The sequence below is a fragment of the Caloenas nicobarica genome, chromosome 2, assembly GCF_036013445.1.
Source record: "Caloenas nicobarica isolate bCalNic1 chromosome 2, bCalNic1.hap1, whole genome shotgun sequence".
Taxonomy (NCBI): domain Eukaryota; kingdom Metazoa; phylum Chordata; class Aves; order Columbiformes; family Columbidae; genus Caloenas; species Caloenas nicobarica.
The window spans coordinates 32,979,359-33,003,532 of NC_088246.1; the positions used below are offsets into that span (position 1 = coordinate 32,979,359).

Here is a 24,174-nt window from a genome sequence, read left to right on the forward strand (position 1 = left end):
AATACAGATCTCTGCTGGCACAAGTGTAGAGGTGGTAAATCCCAAAAAATAAATAAGGCTTTCATACTTCAGGGGTGTGTAGTTTGAGAAGGTGCCTTTTACTGTAACAAGGAGATGTCCCAGGGAAAAGGGACACATAGCAGAGCTGGACTTCACTGAAGCTGGTAGTTCAGTTGAGTGTCCAGCCAGCGTTTCCAATCCTGAGATATAGAAATGCATCAGCAATTCTGTGAATTATGCACCAATACACTCTTTAAATGATGGACCTGATGATGAGGTGGTGACCTTGGCTAAGTCCCTGTGGTGTTGCATCTCTGGACTTGTGTCACAGGGGACTGTACTGGAGGGATGACAAGGTAAAGTGCACAAACATGAGAAACTGCTGAAAGTCCCAGGAGTGAGACCATATGCACACTTCTGCAAGGTCAGTACTCTACTGTACAGTTTTGAACATTTGTGAAGAGTTGTTCTTTGCTAAGAAAGAAAAACATAGTTTCAAGCTGGAAATTTCTGGCTGAATTCAATTTAAGGATTACTGGTTAACCCTAATTATCAACAGCTAGGTTGCAGCTTTAGAATAGGGAGTTGTGACATCCATGGTGTCAAGAAGGTAGCTGTGGAGCATTAAGCTTGCCACGTCAAGCCATTTTCAGTGACAGAATAATGTATATATTTGGGTCCTGATTCTAAAAGGTTTTAAATGCATGTGTATCTTAAAAAAAAAAAAAAAAAAACACAAAAAAATCTCAACCAAACAAAAAAAGTTGAGATACTAAAACTTTTCCTTATATCATAGCATCATTTTTAAATGAATTATATTAACATTAGAATGAACATTAAAATGTTCTTCAACAGATATGATACAGTAACCTGCAACAATAAAACATTTACAGCTTCCCTTCAGATATTAGTAAAGTGCATACCATGATACTGTGCTAACCTGTTTGCAGGTAGGACACTAGGGGGTTACAAATTTCTATGACAAGTACAAATGGGTCATGTAGAAATTAATGTTTCCAGAAATAAGAACACAATGTACCTTACACAACATTCAGAAAAGTAACGTCTGTGAAGACATCCATTACTGTCTTCAAAAGTATATTAAAAAAAAAAAAGGTAAAGTTTGCAGGTCAAAAAAAGAAGTTAACATGGTCAATATCTCACAGAATGGAGCACTCAGGTCTTATGCATTCTCCACCTCTGTGACATAATTGGGAAGTAAAGGGGAAACCAGAGGGCTGGACTAATAGTAATGAGCAAGCAGATGAGAGAAAACAGAGTTGAAAGAGAATGTAGATGAGACAGAGAAGAGGAAAAGATGAGAGAAAACAGATGGAAGCCAAAAGCCCAATGAAGTGAGAGAGACAAGACTATAATGATTTACACAAGACATGGTGGAACTAGTCTGGATAAAATAAAAAAAGAAACTTACACCCCAAGTCCCACTTCAGAACAAAACAAATCTTTAACAGGCTTTTAAAAAGGTTAAGGCAAAACTTCGTGATTTTTTTTCATCCTGGAATTAGAAACAGAGATAATACACCAGGATATTCTGATACTATTAGTGACTTTGCATAGATAAGATTGAAATAAACATTAAAATATTTACAAGTTTATATGAAGTGAACTTCAAACCCCTTGAGGTCTACTCTTTGCTAATATATACTTCCTTTTAAAGCTGTACAGAACCTAAAACTGAATGCGTGGATAGCAAGATAAACAAAACCCATCTTTCTTTACTTCCGTCCTACAACATCATTTTTTCTCACATTTGCCTAGTCTAATAATAATCTTCATTTCCTTAATAATAACTCGTTATTTACATTTATTGTGAATGAAAAGAATTCTAATAGGATTTTTTAACTTACGGAAGGAGAATGTAGGAACTGTTAAAGAGAGCACAAGTCTGAAGGAACTGTGTATCAGGATTTGGCTTTGCTTGCCATTACAAATAGAGCTGAATTGGAAGATGCCTGTGTACCCTGTAGCTGTTGAAACAACATATGCCTTTTTCAATCTTAAATGCTTTTTATCCATACAGTATCTTAATGAATTATAGAAATACTTAGCATTCTAGAACTGCAGCATCTTCTTTAAGTCATTCTTGAGCTATATTCACCAATAGTTAGCAATCCCACTAAAAGAAGTTCTTAGATTACAAGCTGGAGTACTTCTCATTTCTTGGTTTAGTCACTGATTTTTAAATTTTTTTTTTTTTCCCCCCCCCATGATCAGGTCAGAGTTCTCCTTTGGTGATTCAGTGGAATTTAAAAAGAATGGAGTTGAGCCGGAGGGAAGATGAAAATGTCAGCCTTGGCAGGATCAGCTTATTTTTAAGTACTCTTTGCTCTTTGATAATCCTGATCTCTATCATTGCTTTTTTGGTGAAGAAAGCAGTGCAATGAGTTGGTGGGAAGCTGGCTTGGTTTGTGTTGTAGCAAGCAAGACTACCAGTTCTCATTCCACAGTCAAATCTCTTCTGAGATAACTATTTCCTACCTGACTGTGGGTTTCCACTTGAACTGACAGGTTGCCAGGATTCCCAGTGTCAGGACACCAATTGCTGTTTGAGATTGGAGTTAAATTTCAAGATTTACAATTTAAAAGCCCAGACTTTTACTAGAATTAAAGGTATAAAATAAAATAAATTTTTTTTTTAACTATTTGAAGGCTATGGCATCGAATTCAAAATTATATTTTTGCTACTGCAATATCTTCTTAGAGCTATACTGGGTAAGTAATATAAAAATACAAATCATTCATTTGGCACTTGATAAGAAAATTCATTGCAAACTACTTGATTAGGAACATCTGTCAAGTGTGCAGAGCTGGATAAAAAAAGACAAGACATGAAATGCCCAATAAATGAAAATAAAGAAATCAAATTTTAAATATTAATTGATTGATTTTTAATGAATTCACAAAAGTCAGAAATTGTTGAAATTAGGACTGAAAAATCAAAATCAACTTCAATGACCATGTAGACAGCCCTTCTGTAGTTATTCTTAACATTATACTAATTTAGAGTACTGTTTTTTCTTGCAAAGACTGAACTACATTACAGAAAAACTATACAAAGATTACAGATTTTAATGTGTCATTTTTTCCTTAGCTGTTCATGTGGAAGGGCTGACAAAGTCTTTTTTGCTTAGGTGCCAAGAGTCTTCTAACCTTTCTTGAATGGGTCACAACTTAAAAATCTATTGGATCACCTCCCATGTATTAGCAATGATAAAAACCTTCTCCTGTTCACTGTAATTGCACAACTCCTTATGACAGGTTTGGCAATTTTATGTTGGAAGGGTAATTTTAACAAAGAGTAGATGGGAAGAGTGTGCCAAATTTCTCAGCTGTTGTAAATATCCTTGTTTTTATAGGTTGGCAACTGGAATTGAAGAACTCACAGCAAAAAACATCTTTCCAGAGTTTTTGGGACTGTTGGTAATCCAAAGATAACAGCATGAAAAGTGCTGCTTTTGAACTAGTCCTTTGCACAGTTTACAAGCTCTGTTGGCAATTTTAAGTAAGGAATTTAAAATGACAAAAGGATTTCATAAATACGGGTAACTTATTTGCAGTAAGCACACTGAAGTAAAATCCTTAGGAGAGAAATGATTATGAACTCATGAAAGGGCTTGTGAAATACCTGGAAAATGAATGTTTTATCAAATACATTTTGGCTTCAATAAAAGTTCAAGTTTTTGGACAGAGTGCCAAATATGAATTACATGTTACCTAGATATTGTATTATTTAGATATCAAATCTGGCAGAAAACCTTTTCTTCCTTTTAATGTCTTTTTTTCTTTTTTAAATGAAGTCAATTTGAATGCACATTTGACTTACATTTATTACAATGTTTTCTGAAACTTCTTATTTTACTGATGTATACAATCTAAGTTATTATTTTGACTGTCACTCTGAGAGATAAGTGAAAAAAAAACCCCATAGCTAGAAGTGGAAATCATGCTTAGGGATATTTTTGTTGCTAGTTTCAACATTGTAAATTGAGACAGACATTGAAAAAGGAACTATGTGATTCGGTTCATTCTTACATTTTCTGGAAGTTATAATCAATCTCAGTTTCCAAGGCAACAGACTACATGAGGATGGACCAGCCAATAATGGGAAACAGCTTTCTCTTTTATTACTGTAACATATAGTAGAAAAGTATTGGGGGGGGGGGGGGGGGCGGGGGGGGGGTGTTGTGTGGGGGGTTTTGTTGTTGTTGTCTGTTTGTTTTTTGGAGATGTTTTTGTTTCATGCTGTTGAGGAGACTATCCAATTTGTCACTCCAAATAGGATCCAAAAATGATTAAAAGAGGTGTGAGCAGTTCAGTTTTGTAACAGAAGTGCAGAGACATAAGTTCATAGGAGAAAGGCAAATTTAGAAACATCAAAATGTACTTTTCAGATGCTCTTCAGCAAAATCCCCAACTTCACCTTGATTTCTCCTCTGACCTTCTTCAAGAGTCCTGGCAACATGAAGAGTTGGTGCAAGTGATTGTATTGGCAAATGGATTAGCATTGTATCAGTATGACTCTTTTGGGGTGAGTGGAATTGCCTTTCCGCTATAAAATGCCTTGCACAAGTCAAAGGCTTCTTCCATGTGCACCACTGAAAGAGTTATGATTGATCTAGGACCACAAGAATTTCTACATCTCTTTTGCAAGTGGCAGGTAAAATCTAGACAGAATCAATGCTGAGTCCACGAAGCCAATGGAAGCTTAAGTAAAATATTAGATCACATCGTAGTATATCTGCGTTACCATGTTTTGCAAGAGTCATGTTATTCTTGAATTCTGCAGTGTTATCTTCAATCCTTATTTTTCAAAGCTCTTTGGTTTTCCTCTTTTTCTTCTCCTTCTAAATGTGCTAAAGAAAAACTTTTTGTTTCCCCATTGTGTCTGTGAATGGGAATATATATCTTTTTTTGATTATTATTATGTAAGTTGCTCTGGAACTGATACAATATCTCTTGATCATCTTGGGTTTTGTTTCAGATATTGTGTTAATGCAGATTCCTTTGCTACTTTTAAAATTTTATTTAACTTCCTATTTATGATGTTGGTTCCTTAATACTTTTCCTATATGAAAAAGCTTCCCTTTGAATTTCAGGTATAGAACCCTGGTTTTTCATACTACTGCAAGCAGAAACAAAATTCCCATCGTCCTTAACAAGTCAAATTTGGCTTCATATTTCCCTAAGCCTTAGTTCCCTCCAGTCTTTTCTTCGACTGTACTCTGTAGGTTGTATGTGTAGCTGTCTTGCAGGACAAGATTCCATATTTTAAAACATCAGCCTACTTGATGTTACTCTCTGAACTAGTCTGGTACTCTTCTTTGTGAGTTGAGTCCTTCTAGCCACATTCAATTAAGTTAATTTGTAAGCAAGGGCATCCATTTTTCTCTGTCTTTGGAGTCTCTTGTATTTCCTCTATTTTGTTGAGCAAAATGAATGTGAGAGACAAGAAGGGATAGGAGAATATAAAAGAGACAAGATTCCTCCAAACTATCCAGAGCCAACACCAGATCCCATTTCTAACCGAACAGTAGCTGAAACTGCACCAGAAAAAGTTGTAGTTTCTAACACTATGTGGAATCCAGGGATTAGTGCTTTAGTGTGAGCGTTTCCATGCTCCCACAAATATCTTCTCTCTGAGAATTTTGCAGGAAGAGTGGGAGTGGCAGGGACTGAAAAGTGCTTTTCTGGGTTACCTTACATTATCTGCAAATATTTCCTCTAAACCCCCACTAAAACTGTATGAGTATGGGTTCCATTAAGTGGCACTCAATTGAGGTAAAGTGAGAAGACTTCATGTTTCTGTTCTGTATAAAACCTTGTGAAATGAGGGATGCTGTATTTTGGTTATCAAAATGGAGCCAAACTGGTCTGTCTAAATACACATTAATGGGATGGTCCAAATTGGTCCCAATTCCAACAACAAAGCTCTACCAAGCATGAGACAAACAAATAGGCCTGAATATACTAATCACAGAATCACAGCACAGAAGTCTTGGATACTGTTGCTGCCTGTATCATCAATATCCTCCTGCTTTTGATCAGAGACACTTCCTGTTGGTTAATTTGGTTTGGGTGTAAGAAAATGTCCATATGTTTCTTTTCTACCAAGTGTATGTTGTTCCTCAGAAAAAAAACAAGAGGAAGTGACATATGTCTGTATCTTCCATCTGAAAGAATAACTTGCAAGAGCTGAAAAATAAGATTAACCATATGAGCAATTTTCTGAATAGCATTACTTCAAAGGAATAGTGACCACATAATATATAATAAAATCATAGTGGCTATCAAGAAACTTGTGAAATTTCTATGTAGTGATAAGACAGAAAACCACACACACATAAAATACCTTTAAAAGTAGTTATGAATATATGGAAGGAAACACAAGACAAAGAAAGAAGGCGTTTGGAAGAGACCCCTGAGGAAAAAATTAAAGCAACTTCATGTACTTTGTATTCACAACCACGTTGACGAATACAGCATGTGAAAAATTATGCCTTTGCAAATGGCCATGACCTTGATAAATAACTTGATTTCTAGAAAATGTTCATTTTCTTTTCATTTAAAAGGAAAGAAAAAAACCCTTCTGGACAAAATGCATTTTTCAGAAATTTAGCAAATTTTGTGGTAAAAGTATTTTTCCAAGTGATTTCTGTATCTTTTATCCACTCAACCTATTACTCCCATGAAAAAGACAACCCCTCCAGTTCATCTCCCCAGGCAATTTTTAGTAAGATTTACTCTCCCTTCTTCTCCACATCTCTCTTTTGCAAGAATTGAAAACCACTTTAAACTTCTATAGTGATGACCTCATTGGTGACATAAGCAGATTGTTAACATCACAAGATTAGCTGTTGTACAATCAATCACAGTAAATTTTAGGTAATTTATTTTCCTCATCCCTGCTGTTTGTCAAACTGCATGCTATATGCCTGCACTGGACAGCTTTTCTAAAGATTTTTCATAAAAGATTAGGGTAGATTTTGGACCTACAGACAAATTTAATACTCCAGAGTCCTCTTCTCTTTTTAATTTATTCAGAACATGACCTTTTCCTTCTTTTCCCCAATTCCACCATTCCTGTGTAGTGTAAGCAAAGTAGGTACTACACTCTCTCTTGTACTGTTCTTGGATTGATAAGTCATTTTAAAAGCATTAAGTGTTCTAAAAAGACACTGAAGATAGAACAGGCTCAAAATAATATATTTTTTCATAGACATACCAAATTCCTCAGAGAGGATACCATGCTATCATTCATGTTGTGAACTCTATAAATGCAACACATTGTGGCAAGTTTTTACATCTGTATTAAACTATTTCTGATATTATAACACTTATTCTTGTCTTCTTAGGAGCAATCATTACTATGAAATAAGATTTACTGGGAGCAGTGAATATTTTTGGTAGTATCATTGGTTTATTATGTTAACATTTTAGGCCAAGTCTACTGACTTTTATGATAAAATACTGTTGAAAGAAATTACTTAGTAGAAAGGTGAGACTGATAGTTATTTAGTTATAGAAAATACTGTAGTATACTCAGATTTGATAGAAATGTAATATTTTCTAAGCAGTGATGAAAAATTTAAGCCAGAAAACTAAAAAAAATTACTTTTTTTTCCCCCATGAAAGAGAGTAATAACAAGAAAGGGGAACTGAATAGTATTTTTTCTGATAGGAACACGTTACACATTGAAAACTAAATTCTATCTTAAATAATACTCAGGGTATTATAAAATTTGGCAGTGTATATGCATGTGTCAGTAATGTTTCCCATACAAGTCAGAATGACTTGGAGAGAAAAATAATTGACTTTAAATGGTGGGTTTCCATATTTGTTGCATTTTACTTTCTCAGTGTTGGTGATACTATTTTAAGTCATGCTGTGTTTTATTTTAAGCCCCATCTTTGCAAATTAAATCTCTATTTCCTCCTTCTCATATATCATCTTCAATCGTATAGCTCTTGGAAGCCATATCAGCCCTTTAGTTACCAGCTGGAACTTAGTGAATAAGTTTTATTTATGTTGCATAAGATGACATGCTACCAGCCAGCTTTACTGGAGACCTGAGAAATAAATAAAAGGTAGAAAGATAGTAAATTTTTCTTTCGTCATACTTGTACTTCCACAGATAAGGCTCTAAAAAGATCGAGAAACACTTAATAGAAAATGCAGATTTTTTACTAAGTCACTCTTCAGGGTAAAAGTGATCTGTAAGGAGATATCCTGCTATTGCATGTGCTATCTTGGTGTATATTTCCATAGAAGGCTTTATATTTGCATACTAAACAGCTGGAAGTCTTTAATCATTCCAAGTTAACCTCTTCATTCAATGTATGACCATTTGAGAGATACTTAGACCCACAGCCTTTAAGCAAACTTACCATAATTTTTAGCCAATCCCTTTACCTGATACGACTGTTCTTTGAAATTTACTGAGTTCTGAATATGGATGTGAATGTGCATGATGTGTGTGTATAGGCAATTGCCCATGTTTCTAGAAGCTCGATAATTTTATTTGACAATGCTATTAATTTTAAAGTTAATTCTGAACAACACAAAGTCCTATTTTTCTCATACTTTTCCTGTTTGTTATTTTTTTTTCTGTAGATCAAATGTAGAAGAGCCCTTATAATTACATTGAAATCACCTTTCTAAATAATGATAAAAATGGAAGGATCAGCAGATACTGTAGTCAATATTTCTTATGCTTTTTGAGTGCTTAATGTGTTGCAATTCCAGCTGTAATAGAATTTAGGAACTTGCATGCAGGATGCCAAAATAATTATTCATTTTAAAAAGAACCCACAGATAATAGTCTTAGACTCTGAAAATGACTTAAAAAAGAAAAAAAAGGCAAAGTTGTTGGTGCTTCCAAACCTTTTCATTCAGTGGCACTTAGATACTCCTACAATTATAACATTTGAAAATACTAACTTGGGTGCATCTCTGGAAAACCTTGGCTCTTCAAACACTTTGGCATGTGCTTAAATTTAATACCATGTGTAAATCCCAGTGAAATGACCATGATTTACAGTAGTGAGGATTTTGTATTGATGTGGTACCTTTTGCCCCTTGAAGAATAAAACAATATATTTTTTACCTCCAGAAAGCAAATAAGGTAACTATAAAATAGAAGTAAAGACAAGAATATTGACTGTGCTTATAAAAACCAGAGAAGAAATAAAATCATGAAAAGATCTAAAAGGAAAACCTATAAGGATAAAAGAAAATATATAAAAAGGAAGGATATAAAGATAAAACTTATATAAAAAGTAGAACTTAGAAACTCATACAGCTAAAATATGCAAGATTTAGGCATACCTTGGAGAATAAGTCCAGGGCAAAGCTGATGGTCAGAGCAGAAAGGAGTTTTGGGGCAAATTTCTCAGGTTTGGCCTTGGTAAACTGACATAAAGAAATGACATGAAGGTAAACCAAAATTTTAGCAAGAGAGACTAGTTTAAACTCAATTAATGTGGAGGAAAAAATATACAATACTTGTACAGAAATGTCTTGTAGCTTTCTGTGAGGATAGACGTTGCTTGATATTGTGTTACATTAAAACATATGTGCAAACAACACAAAAAAATAACAGATACCATAAGTTCCACATACCTATTGGGGCAACCTTTTAGATACTTTCTGATCTATTCATATCAAGGTACATTCAGCAACATAGTTAAACTTGCTTAATTTTAAGGCAGGACAACATAGTGAATGTTTGGGACAATATTTTATTTGCAGGATGTGAAGCTGAGAAACTGTAGGTAGACCTACATTCTTTCAAACAAGAGACTGGGTCTCCATTTGGTGGCAAAACCCCCGCTCTAATGCATTGTATGTATATTTCTTGCGAAATACATGTCTAGTATAACTGAATAAATAACAGTGCTTTTATAGTGTTTTCTACCAGTTGAAGTAGTGGTCTTAGATACTTCTGCATTTTCTTTCAAGGTTTTTCCAGGGACAACTACATAATTTATTCAAGTCTTTTACCAGCTTTTAGTTTTAGCTGATTCATCTGTGAAGTGGGTACAAGAAATGCTTGCTTTAGAGGACTGTGCAATCAGAAACAGCTATACTGATTTATACCAGCTGAAGATATGAGCCTTTCCATTTATTAATGTTCTGAAAGTACTTTGAGATCACTGGATGAAAACGCTGGAGGATTTTAGGCAAAGAGCAAATAATTTATGTTACTAAGTCATTTCAATCTGCAGTTTTAGAACAGTGCAGATTTTTTTCTCGGTTACATAAATTACTGTCCTGGGCTGGTATTCCTGCTCATTTCCTTTTTAAATTACCAACACAGCAAAAAAAATGTAGCTATTTGCATTTCTTTGGAGATTTCCAGCTCTGTGTGATAGTACTTGCAGAGTCGTTTTGAATTGGGTACTTCTCTGCAATCTCTTCTGGGAGAACAAATGTTTGGGAGCATCCTAGCCATGTGCTTTAAATGTACAAAAATAGAATGGAAGAATAAAAGGAACAGAGTCCCTTGGTAGAATCTCTTTAATGTCTTGCATCTGATGTTCGGATTGGTGGGGGGGGAGGATCACATGCCTGATGTTTTCTCTAGGGCTACACCCAACTGGAAGCCATCCCTCGGCTTCTCTGCAGACAGCAGCATACCCAAATGGAACATATTAATTCTTTGGGGAAATCTCCTTAGTGGGACAAAAAAGGATCTTTTCAGCTTCCCAGACACATGCTCTGTTCCCAGCACAATCAGACTTAAGGAGGATCTGCACTACTTTGGGCTGGAGGACACAGTTTCATTGTAACTGCAAGTTTTAGCACAAATAACTTCTGTGATCCAGCTGCTCAAGCTTTCAGGCTTTGACATGTTTATTAATGAAAATGTGAGAGAAAAGAAAGAAACAGTCAGCCAGGCAAGATGTCTCTGTAACTCTGCTGTCATCATTAGGTGAATACGGTATAGCAAATATTTATGCTTCTATATAATACGGGATCACAGAAAATAAGTATCTCTTTTATGTGCTTTATTTTCTTTGGAGAAGGATGTAGAGGATAGTGTGAGTCATAGCGGAAGAACAAAATTCACTTCTCTTCTGACAAAAACTACTCATTTTGTTGGAGAAGTAGCCTAGCATTAACTTCTGTTTGCTGATAACCCCTACAGCCCAACTGGCTTCAAGCAGGAAGGGCATGGTGTGCCAGTCCCCAGTCCATACCTTTCTGGTGATCTACGGCTAGAAGCCAAACCATATTTCTTATTCCTGCTGTGCATAAGATAATAACTGTTCCTACCTAGGTTTGAGTGCAGGCTGCTTATGCACTCTTGCAAAGGATTTCTGATGAGAAGAGTTTTGACCCTTCACACCATAACAAATCCTGCCAGCTGCAGTCTGACTTCTGAGCATAGGGTTGGTCTGAGGAATTTGGGAAGGTTAACATGAATATCTATTAGTGTATGACCAACGCTAGTTGTCTGCTTTTTTTAAAAAACAAAACAAAACAAAACCAAAACAAAATAAAAAACCAAACCAACCAAACAAAAAAAACCCCAAACACAAAATAATCCATGTATTTTCCATTATGATCTGATTCAGAAAATTCCATTCTTGGGCAACTGAGAAGGCAAGTGCTACTTTTATGCAGTTCCTGAGGAGGCAGTATGTGGATGATTTCTCACTCTTACACCTTGCTGTGCCCTCCAGAGCATAGTTGAGATGGGAAAGGGGCAAGATGAAGTGTCAATGATCCTCTACTCCCAAGACACAGTGAAGGGTCAGGAGCTGTCTCTGTCTGTACCACAGTCCTCACTCTCCTGAGGTAGGAGAAGACTGTTTATGAGGCAAAAGTTGAGTTTCACGTTTGGGTAGAAAAAACAAACCAAACTAAAAAAAAAAACAGGGGATAGAATTCAGTCATCTGTGTACGCTTTCTTTACAGCTGCCAACCTCAAAACATTTTTCTAAAGGGAGTTATTCAGAGATAATGAAGGTGCTGAAGGCTGAGAGGTAGCAAATGCCAAAAGGTTTTATTTATGTCCTGGTGAAATTTAGTCTATATTTTAAAATGTATGTGTATGATTCCTCCTAGCACTTCATAAGATAGAAAAGTATCTGTCGCTTTTGTGAAGGAATTTACACATGTATTTTGTGCCGCAAAGGAGTTCCTGCCAAGGCAAGACAAAGGTTAAAATCTTACCTACACAAAGTCCAAAACACAATGCTATGATATTTTCCAGACATTAAGCCACTGTGGTCTTATAGTAGTTATTCAAAAGAGAAACAACCTTAAATGCCTGTTGGTTAATGCAGAGGAAGACTGGATTAGAGATATAGGAACTAGATGTCTATCTGGTATTCACTGCATTTGAGACACTTGTGGCTGTCATATTTTTGAAAGACCAAATAGTAGTCTTTACTGCTGTAACAAGGACCACAGACACCCTGAGATGTTTTAGAAAAGAGTCAAGCTTGCTATCCCAGTAAAATGAATACATTTTTCATAATGTCTTTTATTTAAAAGTCCTTAGATATTCTGTTCAGTATTAAATCAAGAACAATGTAAGATGGATGAGCTCTGACATTCCAGGTCCCTCAATATTATGCAGGATGAAAGAGAAATTAATGACACAGGTCTTGTGGGCATATAGGTTAGTTCTTCTGGTAAGTCATATGCAGAGCAGCAGCAGCAGAGTTCTGTCATAATTTGTGAGACAGGATTATTGCAAAAGTAGGGTGCTATTCTTCTGGTGAGATTTAACAGACATTGTCTGAATTTTTGAAAGAAATTTTTTTTTCTTTCAGAAAGACTCTCTTAGGTCTTATTTTAGTGAATTCAGGTAATATCGAAATCGGTAACAGAACAGTGAATTACAAATCCCACCTCCAGTTCTTATCCTTATAGCCTTCTCCTTCCTTTAGCTGAGATTTCTATATATCATTTCTGTATAGATTTATGAATATGCTACTATTTCCTGTTCTGTACTATTAAAGATGGTGTTAATAGCTATTCCTGGTACTTTGTGTTGAAAGACCTTTCTTTCAGTATTTAATAATTTTACTAATGTTACCCAGTGTGGTTGGCAGTCTTCATGTCAGACGTATGTATTTGACAACAATTTCGAAGAAACCATGGCTAAACAATTTTTGCTGCTTCTAAAAACAAGCTTAAGGGTAAAATACATTGTCTTGCCAAAGTTATTAAAAAAAATGTGCTGACATCTTTATGCTTTTGAGCAAGGTCTTGAAATGTGGTAGAAGTGTGGTAGATTTTCCAGTGTTCCAAATTGTAAGACTCTCTGGTTAGGTTTTTTAGTGCTCAGCAACCTGAGTTTCCAGAGCCTCTGTCGACACTGAACACACTCCATCCTTTGAATCCTGAGCATTGTCTATACTTTACTCCATGGTGCTGCCACTTTATTTGACATAAAGAAATAAAAACCAGAGCCTGACTTAATTTGAGGAAATGAGGGCAAAAACTCAAGTGGCTGCAAAAAGGGAGGGTTCTCCATGGGATCCCTCCTTCTTTCACTGTACGAGATATATGGTGCTGTGGGGACAGATCAAGAATGCATATGAATCACTGACCTCATCACTAATTAGGATCCGTGTCACATATGTTGCAGACACGGAGAAGTTTGGGACCTATGTATTGCTTCAGACAATGAACATATAATTAGAGTATCAGAAGGTAAGTACATAAGAAAGATAAGGTGTGGTTGCATAGGAGATCTTTATTCCTATATTGTTCTCTAACTTTGTGGAGATTAGCCTACAAAAATGTCCAGTCATTGTAGTGTCTAATATAATTACTCATATGTGTACTTTGTGTGTTATATAATTTATACATCATGGAACTATAGGAAAAAGACCTAGAAGTAATCTGACCTCCTGCTTCAAGACCATGTCAACTTGAACCTGTAGCAAGCTTGATGGATACTTGTTTTACCTATTACAAAAAACTCAAAGAATTAGAGACTTCGATTTTATTAAACATTTTATTTAAATTACTTTCTATTTTATTTAAATTATTATCTATACTTATTATTAAAAAGCTTTTTCCAGTGTCTGAACTACAGCTTTCCTGCTGCAGCTGCTTCATGTGGACATGCAACTATCCACAGTGGAAATGCAGAACAAGTTATTTCTTTCCTCTTTCAACAACCACATATATATTCATGGACTTTTATCATGTTTGCCCTCATGTTATGTGAATCAAGTAATTATAATTTTATCTTTTTATCCACTTAAGTCAATTTTTTTAGAATTCTTTTCTTTCCTTTTGTTCTCTCAAGTTGGTCTAGGTCCTTCTTGAAGTGCAGTGCTCAGCACTATAATCCATGCTTCAGCAGAGGCCTACTAATGACATGTAAAAAAAAGGAATATTTCACAAATGACATCACTTTGCTGACAGATGTTTGTGATGCAACTTCAGTGAAATCACCAGAAAAATGTTCTTTTTCCTAAAGTAAAACTATATTCATTGAAATGCTGACAAATACTTTTTACTCAACCTGAATTATCCCTTTCTCTGACTGACAAGTAAAAAGAACACTTTCAAAATATTAAAGTTGCCATCAAGGAAATCAGAACAAAATAAAGTTTATGAAACATGCATTGAAAATTAAACTAAAGAAAAACCTAAAGAGTTGTTAAAATCCTATTAATATGGAGAAAACCTTAATCTTTCAATGAATACATAATCTCTTTGGCATAAGTTGATTAAATAATAAATAAATAAATATTGAACTACAACAAATATTATTACACATGTGCAAAATTGATTTTCAGATTTCGACCAGTGTAAACCAGTTGGGGCTTTCCTTGAGTTAATATATTTGCAATAGAATATTCATTTGTGTCTTTTCCCTTTAATGTTAGTGATGTCCCCCTGAAGTAGTGCAGTCATTATAGGCTCAGCATTTGTTGTACTAGTGTAAAAGCCATCCTCACACCTTCCCTTCGGAAAGTCAGCGTGAAAGAAGGCAACTGCGAATGCAGAATGTAGGGTCTTCTCCTTCAACACATCTTTAATGCTTTGAGTTTAGAGAAGAGCAAAAAATATCCCCATGGAAGTTTGTCAAGGAAGGGGTTAAAAAAGTGGAATCTTTGTGACTGTAAAGGGCTGAATTATCTTCCTGACACCAGCAGGGGTTGCTGTCACTAGTTTGTGGTTGTCACATTCCTGTTATGCTTGACCTTGGAAGGGCTTGACAACATCGTCTGGATTTGATTAAAGGAAATTCATGTTTTTTCTTTGCTAGAGTCACCCCCCACCTCGACAAACATTTAAAAACATTAAGAAGAAGCAAAAAAAAAAAGTTTGGAAAGCAAACATTTTCCCAAAAGAAATTTATAGTTCAAATTTACACCAAGTTCACACTAACTGGAGCAGTCCGGGTTTCCACTCAGGCTTTGAGAGCTCTCTGCAAACCATTAGTCACTTCCCTGGAAGAGACAACTTTTTATAGGCAGCAGGATAAAATGAGCACAGATGTGTGTGTGATATTAGAGGCTTTCACATGTACCTGCATTTTCTTTTTCTAAATCACAGAAAAGAAAAAAGAGTGACTATGGAAGGAAATTAATTGAAGTCCTGAACTTTGTTTGGTTTTGGACAGCTATCATGAAGACTGATTTAATTAAAAGAAAATATGGTTTTGATGCAGAAAATCTCATCTTCTGGATTTTTGAGACTCTGGCAATTTATATCATGAATATAGAAGCACTTTAAATTTTTAACAGGTTGTATTTTTTTCATTCCACAGGACTGTGATCATGCCAGCTGCCAATGAGTTTGAGCCAGAGATTGTCCTGGTGTCAGCGGGATTTGATGCTGTGGAAGGCCATGACCCTCCACTGGGCGGGTACAAAGTCACAGCTAAATGTAGGTATTATCACAAGGTGCATGTTTCTGAGTTAGTATTTTTTCTAGTTAAGAACCTTATTTTAAGTCCTGCTTATGCCCATATTTCCATTCTGTGAGATGACACTCGTGTCACAGGGACTGTCAGTTAATAGGCAGAGCTGCCCGTGGAGCTGCGTGTCTCACCCAGCTCACGGACAGGGTGGAAATGACCATGTCAGCATTTCTGGCTTCCTCCTGTCTGTTCCTTTTGGCATTTTTGTCATGGCTTTTAAAACTATTAGTTTTCTGGCATTGAAATAACATTTTAGAGGTTTCGTGCTTTTCAATAGGCCCCATTTTCCAAATGCTGAAGTTATTTCTCTTTAAATAATGTATATTGGAGATTTTAGGCTTTGGAGGGCTAGGTCCAATCTCATGTAGCTCTTTTGTTATTCTAATCTTTTCAGCTCAATGGCATCAATCCTGATGAAGACCAAAGTTTTCTAAAACACTAGTCTGTTGGGTTGCAATGTTTGGATGTCCATTTCAGTCCTCCAAAATGTGTGTTAATGGCAGAGATTTAATGCTTTCTGAAACACATGTCTGTCTGAGGTGTCTTGCATGTAGCACTCCAAAGTCACTAGCTCTTACTGGATATTGTGGCCAAAACAATTCTGTGCCTGGTATGTTAAGCAAGGCTGGGTAATGCACTAATGCTCTGTACAGTAGTGTGCACTGTAATATACCTATATGTAAAGTGCTTTCCATGAGACAACACAAAATGGTTTTCTAATTCAATACTGTTAATAATGTTCTTCAGTATATCTACTTTTCTTCAGTATATCTCAAGAAATACTGTAATAACATTTACATAGTTGTTAAATATGGATTTCTGCTGCAAATGACAAATGCCTTGGGAAAAGACAGGAGAAGTCAATGAGACCTAATGGCATTTAACATGCTGCACAAATGGACTCCAGCTCAGAGAATATTGTCCTTCTGACCTCTGCCTTTTGTCACAGGTCAGTAGAAAGAAGTTGGTGTTTACCTCAGGAGGAACAGGGAAGAGACACAAAACTTTATTTTCATTCTAGCTGCATGCTGCACAGGTTCCCCTAAGAAAAGGACAAAAGGATAGATGGAGAGCTAGACTCACTGTCTATAGCAGGGAGCTGTAGAAAGTGAGAATACAAGAACAGTGCAAGGGCCCACCCAAAGCAAACACTCATTTGGGTGTTAATGCACAAGTGGATTGGAAAGGGAACATCCATGTAGCTGTAACACATGTTGAGTTTTAGCACAGCTTTTCAAGTTAATGCAGTGGTTGCACTAGAGAGTAAAGAAATGTAGTAGCCTGTGTGCATGTTTGAGTATCATTTGTCTGTGCATTATGATTTTTAGTAAAATGTTGTTCATTAAAAAGACCTTTGTTAGAGGTTTGATCACTATTTTTTTCCATAAGTATCATTCCTGGTCAGAGGCACCATTTCATGAGCTTATGTGGTGGGGAGATGTGCTTCCAAGAGATATAAAATAGATATTTTGTTGAGAAGCATTGCATAATTATCTGTATTTAGCAGCTGAGAATACATGCTGGATGTCCCTTAAGCATGCATAATGCTCCAGTATGATGCTCTGGCATACATGATGTGCTGGCATAGCTTCAATAACTTACCTAGAAACTTTGATAAATTAATGTTTTCCTCTCAGGATAGACTCTGTTTCACCCTGACAGCAAAGAAAAAGCATCTGATATTGGAATCACTGTTAATTTTAATTCATAAGTGAATTAACCCTTCATAATTTTTTTAAGAAACTGAAATCATAGTACATTTTTTACTATAAGAGTTTGTACATCCACAAGTTGCACATGTGTCTGTAAGGAAAAAAAATACGATTTACAGTGGGTGGCTCTTGTTTAAATTAAGAGAGAAGTCAAGATAGACACAGATAATGATCATGCACCTGAGGGATGAATAAAACCTTTTGTACAGAGCCAAAGAAATTTATTATTTCCCGAAAACGAAATTCTCCACATTCCACCATACCATTTTAGAACATAGCATACTATATGTGGTATGTAGAAAAATGAACAGCCTATTAAAAAAAATTCCAAAGAGAAACATTCATATTAAAAACTAAAAATAGATATTAATGCAAAATTTAATATAATTTCTTTGTAATAAGTAGAAATTATGCCCAAAAAAGTAAATGCAAAATAAAGCTTAACCTGTAACTATTCTTTCTTGATAAATCTTTAGCACTTTGTGTACATTTAATACATTGAATTTTCTGATTTCTGTGATCCAATGCAAACTTTACACATATAAATTAGGAAGACATTGACATCAAAGGAGAGAATATGGGTTCTTAACTACTAACCTTGTTGTTGAAGAGAATTAGAGAGACACTGTGTTCTTGATAAGGAGTTATTTTTGTCTCTCCTTCAGAGTACAGTCAAAGAGAAAAAATTAAAATACATTTACCAATCAGCATTCTTGAGTCATAAGAAAAAACTATGGGATGAAGACAACCGATTGGACAAATTGCAGCTTTGGAGTAACCATATAACGGGCAATTACATACAGAAAAAAATGGTCTACTAAATCTACACAGTTTGACAGATGTAAATTATAATGTGCTTTAACCCAGTATTTTTTTGTTGTTGTATCAACATACAATCTAATTTACTGAGGAGCTGAGATTTCTGGCTAGTAAACAAACACATCGGCAATAAAATAGTCATATATATTTTTGCAGCTGATTTTAAATGGATGGGTCTGATGTGCATGTCAAGTTTTCTCAGAGTGAGATGACCCTCAGCTCCTCTGGAAGGGTGTAGTATGGAAAAAGGCCAACTGAAATGAATGATGACAGCAGAGTTAGGAGATAGCTCACTTGCCTAATTTGTATCTGGTCCCATTAAAGTAACTAAGTTGCTAATGGTCTTTTACCATTGAAAAAAAAAAGTGTTTAGAAATGATAGAAAGGAAGTTTGAGTCTTTCCTTTCTTATTGCACTTTTCGAATCACTTTCCCTTGGTAAATCTTTTACTCCAACTGCCTTTGCAAGTCATCCTAGTCTATTGATTTTTAGAGGAGAAAAGTTTTCACTAAACTAATGAATATTCAACTAACTTTTACCTGCCCCCAAAATAGATTTTGTTTGGTGCAATATAGAATTGAGAATGAGCATTAACTAAAACATTTGTTTCAACTCCAACTTTGAGGATTTACAGACACATTTCCTTTTTGTTGGCTCTTTTTATCCTTTGTTCCGATCCCCTCACTCAATGAAGTGCTGCCATTTCAAACGGTGCTTGTATAGACCTAGGTACACATACACATCTTGAAACACATGCTCAACCCATGTACATAAAATTTGCGATGGATTTTATGTTCTCTTAAGAAAAAAATAGACTTCAAAGACTTGAGTTGACAGGTGGCAAATGGTAGAACATTCTGTTGCCAGTAATCTCTAAGGCCTTTGGTACCAGTTATATTCCTAATATCTTAGTAGGAAAAGACAAACTTTATTGACAATACCATTTATAAGACCACCTAGCATAATTGAAAACAGTAGGAATACTTTTGAATGCACAACCACTTTGTCCTGAAGAAGCTCTTTCCCCCCACAAAGGTTGTATCTGAAAAGGAGTTTCTTTTTCCAAATATTCCCTTTTTTTCCTGATAAAGATAGTATCTGCACTTGCAAACTCTGCCTTGCCTGTGTCCTTAAACTAGCATGACTGCACCAAGTTTAACATCAAAAAGCAAACAGAAGAAACCAGGGCACATGGTACATTAGACCTTTCTGGTAGTCCTCTTGGCTCACGGTCTTGTATCAGTGATAGATGCCAACTCGTGCTCAGGAGCTTTGCCTTCTGCTAGGGTCTGGCTCAGATATGCAGGGCTATTCAAGCAACTTATCGCAAATTTTATTTTCTATGGCTCCCTTCTTATGACTCAAGCTTAACTTCATTGCCTTGGAATAACAGAATGTATTTAGTATTGTCAAGTCCGTCATTAATATTGACATAGCTCTGTCCATGTTGTAAACCGGTTCCCCAAGCTGTGTGGTGAAGGTGGATGCAAAAGTGGGAGCCCTCTCATGCACAAGTCTTTTATACAGAGTAACTATTGATGTCATTGGGATCCTTTTGTTTAGATCAGGGACTGCAAAAGTGCTTTAATTTACTGTAAACTGTAATCAGCTAAGAGGAAAACATGACTTATTTCCTGACTAGCCTTATATTTCCTTTTTATTACTGGAAATATACATATATATATTTTAATACAGTAACACATAAAATATCAGCACAATATATTACATAGTATAAAAATGTAGTTGCATCAGATAAACTTCTTGTACTGGAATAGTAAACATTGTATTCACAAAGATAAATAATGGGGGAAGAAATAAAGGCGATAAAGTAGTTTTGTATTTAGAGTAGTAAGGAGGTACCTAGAGTGTATGAATCTACTCTTCCATCTTATCCTGATGATACTTAGGTGGAACTACTGAAGACAGAGCTGATATATTCTGTGCTTTATTTTATAGTTAATTTTTACAACCTCTGCTAAAATGCGTTGTATTATCACGCCATTTGAATTCTGTACAGTGAACAGGTCTGAAAAAGAGATGCCGGATCTGATCATAAATTTGCAAGTTGTTAGATCTCATAAGAGCACTGTTTTTAAATTTAGACCTGCTGACTGGAGTTCTCCCTGTAACATTATCCTGAGGTGAAGTACTTTCTCTGTTTTATAGAGCAGCCCTTAGAAAAACGCTTGCATTAAAATCACTGAGATCACTTTACTGTTCAAGTAAATATTGTACATAATTGCTCATTAAATGGTGACAATTCCATAAAAGAAATAAAGAAAATAGGAAATGTCAAGCAAGAATTAAGATTCTTTTTAGGGTACTTATCTTCCTGAAGCACTGTGATTGTTAAGGGCTATGGTGATTTACTGGCATATTCCTGTTGTTTTAATCTCTTATTCCAAAGATGCTATTTGACACCAGAGTGCAAAATAAGATCAGCAATTAGAAGTAGGAAAAGACAACTCTGCAGGCATTTAAAGAGGAAATTGTACTTTGTCAGCTTGGGTACCTGTCTACTGTTAACGCAAAATTTGTGATTCAAGGTTGATCCAGTGCCTAGAATATAACTGACTCTAACTAATTTGATTTGCAACTTTTAAAGTTCTTATTTGATAAAATTACAATAACTCCCTTAACTTACCAAAAGCTACATTATGCTGCGATACACTCCATCAAGTGGGATAAATGGAGAAAGCGCTAAAGCTTGAAGTTTCCCTCCTCATGAGCCCCCAGCAGGTAGGACTTCACTGTAACAGTGCACAATCTGTCTGATTAATCACAGCAGAAGAAACAATTAATGTTTTAAACAGTTTATTTCCAGAAGATATGTCAATCTAAGTGGTCTAAATTAATGTGTAAAAAAGGGCTGCTGATGTACATGTAGCCTACAGGTTTTCCATTGAGGAATCTCTTCTTGTGGCTGTAACTGGTACTTCTCAGGATACAAGGTTGAACTTGGGTGCCTGTCCTGTTGGTTTCTGTTTTGGCCTTCACATTTCAGTTCCAACTCCTCACACGGAGTAATGATTTTTGATAACGAGGTCTCTGAATGTAATATACAACGCTATAAATAGATAAAATATCTAGGACTTGGCAACAAGGAAATTCAGCAGTAATCTGCACAGTTGTATTAATGAGATGGCTGATCACTGAAACTAACAATCTAGCATGGTGTATTTGCCATCACTGGAAGGATTTAAATGAGGCTTATAAATAGATGGCTTACAACATCCTTACAAATAGGTATGTCGTACCACACTCAGACATCAGAGGCTCCATGCAAAAACCACTTAGTGAAACTTTTCTTCAATGACCAGTGTTTTCTTGAGTCTTCACTATTGTCCTACTGTATCTTGGCATTCTTTTCAGTTTCTCACTGTATTGTGTATGGTATGTATGTTAGAAACAGACCAAAGAAAAATGCCAGAACTGCCTGTTACTGAATTCTAATGTAGAACTGATCTGGGTCTGAGCCTAGTACTTCAGATACGTTTCAGAGAAAAGATTTCTTGTGTGTCAGCCTCACTATTTCTAAACTATTCTATGGACTATTCTGAGTATTTGAAGTACAGTAAATGAGATATATGCAGGGGGGTTGGCTTTTTCTTGTTGTTTGTTTCATTGGTTTGGGGTTTTTGTCTTTTTGTTTTGTTTTGTGGGGGGTTGTTTTTGTTTTGTTTGGCTGGTTGTTTTTTTCTTGCTGTTGTTTCTCTGAGTTTTGTTTGTTTGTTTTTCCTGGAAGCCCTTAATTTCTAAAGGCATCCCCAAATAATATTGTAACAATCTACTGGACAATACCTTGAACTGACTGTGAGTTTTTTAGGGTAGAGTGATTGTAATGTCTTTGGGGAGGGACTACACTTTCCCTGACACTTGACTCCAAAAAAGTTGTGACTGGGTTTACTTGGGCTAATGTAATAGGTAAATATTAAAGGCAGGCAGGCAGAGTCCATGCAAATTCACAGCTGACTAAACAGAATAGTAGTTTTGACTTGGTAGCTGTTTAAACACAGTTCAAGTCTCTAAAAATAGCATTGCACACTTTTATGATGCCATGTCTAATTTATTCTTTTCACAAGGAAGAAATTCTTTGACTCAACTGTCAGTACAAGAAGCTATGATCTTGGAAAGTCTGACACTAACTGCTTCTGAGTGCAGTTCCAGTAAATGGTGTGCGCTGCTCCAATAGCTCATTGCTGTAGCAAACAGTGGTTGCCTGCACCTTCCCCTTCTGAATTGTCCCTTACTTTCCTTTCACTGGCTCTGGTTCTTGTCAGATCTATCTGAAAACATATCAGCCCATCAGAAAACTTAATCAGCCAAAAAAGTGGAGAGGTTTCTGTTGGGCTATGAATCTGATTCAGATAATGGAAGGACCAATGTGCGCCAAAGCTAGTGGAAGGGAGGCAGGGACAGCAGAGAAAGGGAGAGATGGAGCAGGATACCTTTTGGTAGCAGAAAGCTGTTAAATTAACTCAGTTGCCACAGCTACCTTCTTGTCTGAATTCTTCTGAGTTCAGAGCTTTGATTTTGGTTAACATAATTTGGTTATCTTTGTGGTACTGGAGGTGATAAGATGGTTGTCCAGCAGGATAGATCTTTAGTTTTTGACTCAGAGATAAAACCACTGGAGGTGGTGTGGAGCAATGATCATTCATATAGTTTTTCACAGAGGAGTTTCCTGATTCATGTGAGAAATTTTCCTTTTGCTGCTTTTGTCTGTTGGAAACTACAGGGTACCCAGTGACTGGCAGCAAGAAAACATAGTGTCAGTACTTTTCTCCCAGTTGTTCACTTTAGAAAGTGAAGTTTGTTTTTTCTCTAGGGTGATTTCTTGAATAATTATTGAATGGCTGTTTGGTACAATATGAAAGGCATCAAAATAGATAAGTTCATTGGTGACTCTCTCTCAGACACAATTATTTTCACAGAATTTATAGGGAGAAGGAAAGCATTTTGATTTCTTTTTCCTCTTAGCCCACAGCAGTGGCTGCCATAGCATCTCCTCTGGTTTGAGCATGGCCACTGGATTGCCCAGTCCCCCAGGTCAGATTACGCTGCATTTACTCCTGCATTGTGCTCCTTAAGTTTGCTCTTGCACTGTAAATATCAGTGAATTATTTGCCAGTGACTCCAGGATCTGATATATTATTGGCATTTACACTACATTTAAATTTATGCACATGAAATGTATAAAATTCCAGAAATCCTGTTCTGTGAGGAAGAGTGGTCTGGTGGCTCCTGTAGAAATTGAGCAGAGATTGGAATTCACTGTATAAAATTAGCATCCTGTCTAGGATATAGCATAGTAAAAGGTAAAGGTGAAGGTAGAAGTGGATTTCCATTTGGAGAAGAGATTAATTCTTGGAGGAATGCAGAAAAAAAATGAATGGACAATTCTAATGTTGGATTGAAGAACCTGCCCTCACATGTTAACAAGTAAGCATGTGTCAATGGCTTGCACTATGGATTTGAACCAAGAGAAACAGAATTAGATGAGTGAAAAATTTACCTCACTTACGGAGGCCAGGGAAGTCCTCATCTTCAGTCTTTGGGGAAATCATGTCTAACTGAATTTGTATTTAAAAGACATCTAAAGATTTCAGAAATCTTAGGCTGATCCTGTTATTGCTCAGTGTTTTCAATGACTATGTGTTTGACTGGTTGACTTCCAGAAAGGGCCTACCTAGGCAGGAAGTGAGAGCAATTAGAAATTTTAA

At 36.0% G+C, this 24,174-nt stretch overlaps 1 protein-coding gene across 1 annotated transcript in view; it reads left to right on the plus strand.

Moving 5' to 3' along the window:
- Positions 1–24,174, plus strand: part of HDAC9 (histone deacetylase 9) — a 280,108-nt gene that overhangs the window by 207,647 nt on the left and 48,287 nt on the right. The window contains exon 21 of the mRNA XM_065627268.1: positions 15,768–15,886. Within this exon, the coding sequence (XP_065483340.1) occupies positions 15,768–15,886 (119 nt within the window). The remainder of the gene's footprint in view (positions 1–15,767; positions 15,887–24,174) is intronic.